The 1,895-nt window shown below is 54.6% G+C and overlaps 1 protein-coding gene across 1 annotated transcript in view; it reads right to left on the bottom strand.

Moving 5' to 3' along the window:
• Window positions 1–1,719: 1,719 nt before the first annotated feature.
• The window catches only part of LOC104077895 (phosphatidylethanolamine-binding protein 1-like), a gene marked incomplete at its 5' end in the record, with an annotated part of 1,561 nt that continues 1,385 nt past the window's right edge, over window positions 1,720–1,895 (bottom strand). Inside the window, 1 exon segment of the mRNA XM_009579309.1 lies at window positions 1,720–1,895. This exon segment is cut by the window's right edge and continues 28 nt beyond it. Within this exon segment, the coding sequence (XP_009577604.1) occupies window positions 1,720–1,895 (176 nt within the window).

Raw genomic sequence — 1,895 nt, 5'->3', positions numbered from 1 at the left:
CCAAGCACTTCCTTAGTTAGAGTCACTCTGATTTTTACAGGGCCTTGCTGCAGCACCTTGAGGTTTTGATACTGTTTCTCAGACCACTTGGGTGCAGACCTTTGAGAAAGGAAGCCGTTTAAAAAAGGGGGAAGACTTCTGGTTCCATGAAGTAGAATGACATTAGCTTCATCTTTTTTTAACCTTTTAAAAATGTCCGACTGGACCAAAGGTTCATTTTCTCCTTTAAGCGCTTAGGAGACACCAAGAAGCCTCACTGCAAGTGTGGGAGGACCAGGAAAAGGGACCCTGCGCTGGGCAGTGGCTTCAGGTCAGTAAAGCTGGTGGTGCTTCTCGGAGGAGCTGACACCTGCAGTCGGGGTTTGGCTGCGGTGCCCTGGGCAGCAGCAGAGCAGCACCTGCTGGGTGGAGGGACGGAGGCCTCCGGGGAGCACCACACCTGGGGCCTGGGCAGATCCCACAGGACAGGCAGCTGCCAAGCGTGGGCTGAGGGCACTGGGTTCCCTCAGCCGCAGGGAGGCTGTCAGAGGGGGTGGAAGGGCTCGTTAACAGCTGGCGCTGCTGCCCCGCAGCTGGCCGAGGCACAGGCCAGACCTGTGAGCACAGGCTGCCCCATCAGCTGCAAGGAATGTCAAGGTCGGTGACAGGAGGTTTCCAGGGGATAAATTACCCTGATGATGATGATCAGTGAGTGGCTTCAGAAACACCCTGGAAAAGTAAGTGTCCTCTCTGAATTTCTCAAGCCAGACTGCCAGCACTCCCTTTGCCATGAGCCTTTACTGTGACAGCAAGCTGCACCTCGAGGGAAGTAGATTTGAATTTGTTCAGGGTAGGTTGCGGATAGGAAGACATGACCACACCGAGCTGCGTTCCTCCAGCATCAGCACTTGTCTCAAGCAGCGCTGCCAGGAGGGGGGAGCTCCTGTCAGAGGGTCCAGCCTCTTTACACCAGGAGGAGGAAAGGAACCCGACGACACCAAGCTGCTCCTATAAGCACTCCCCTCATCCCCCAAGAAGACAACCGCACCATCCACCTTGGTAAGTTTTTAATTGCACTGTGAGCAAACAGCACATTAACATCAGGTCACAAGAAGACTTGAACAAAATTAAGTGGTCTCTCAGCTTTGAGTGGCAACAGAGAACAGAAGGTAGTGCTATAGACCAGCTTCCCTGCCTCCTCCTACCAGCTATCCCTTCAGTGGTTCTTGACAGTGAAGTGGAGGCACTGGCCAAATACTTGAGGGTAAAAATAAAAAAAAAGGGGAGTTTCCCTTAGCCTGCCATCTCCTTTCCTGGGAAGGGGAGACTGCACAGCCAGCACCAACGCAGAAGTGGTTCTGTACCCACACCACTGCCACATAATACCATTTCAGTACAGCAGAAACACTGAAGTGACGCTAATTCACAGACTTTGGTCTCCCTTAAGCAGGTCAGCCTGGAGGGGGTGGCCCTTACAGGGACGCCTTGTCAGAAGCTTGTCTAGCTAGCGATCGCCTGCACCTACGGGATGAACAGCTGAAGCACAGCGCAGGTCTGGACCACACCAACATGGAGCAGGGTCAGGCCAGGGACAGCGACAGGGTTACAGGTGCAGTGATCAGCGCAGGAGCAGTTGGGTTCAACTCACTAATCAAACAAAACTACAGCGACATGCTCTGACCAGCCTGGTCTCCAGGGGCGCAGGGGGTGCTGCACAGTGCTGCTTCAGGTCCCCTCGCCCTACTTCCCCGACAGCTGCTCATAGAGCTTCGGCACATAGTCATCCCACTCCGCCTGGTAGCAAGTGCCAGCCACCGGCACCCCCAGCTCATACTTGCTGCGGAAAGAAGCCACCTTGAACTTCCCTCGTTTGTCACCAGAGCGATTAGAGAGGCCGGGCTCGTGGCAGGACAGCT

Source organism: Fulmarus glacialis, unplaced genomic scaffold (assembly GCF_000690835.1).
Source record: "Fulmarus glacialis isolate BGI_N327 unplaced genomic scaffold, ASM69083v1 scaffold18776, whole genome shotgun sequence".
NCBI classification, from domain to species: Eukaryota; Metazoa; Chordata; class Aves; order Procellariiformes; family Procellariidae; genus Fulmarus; species Fulmarus glacialis.
Note: the sequence above shows the minus strand (reverse complement) of the source record. Positions and strands in the feature narration are given on the sequence as shown.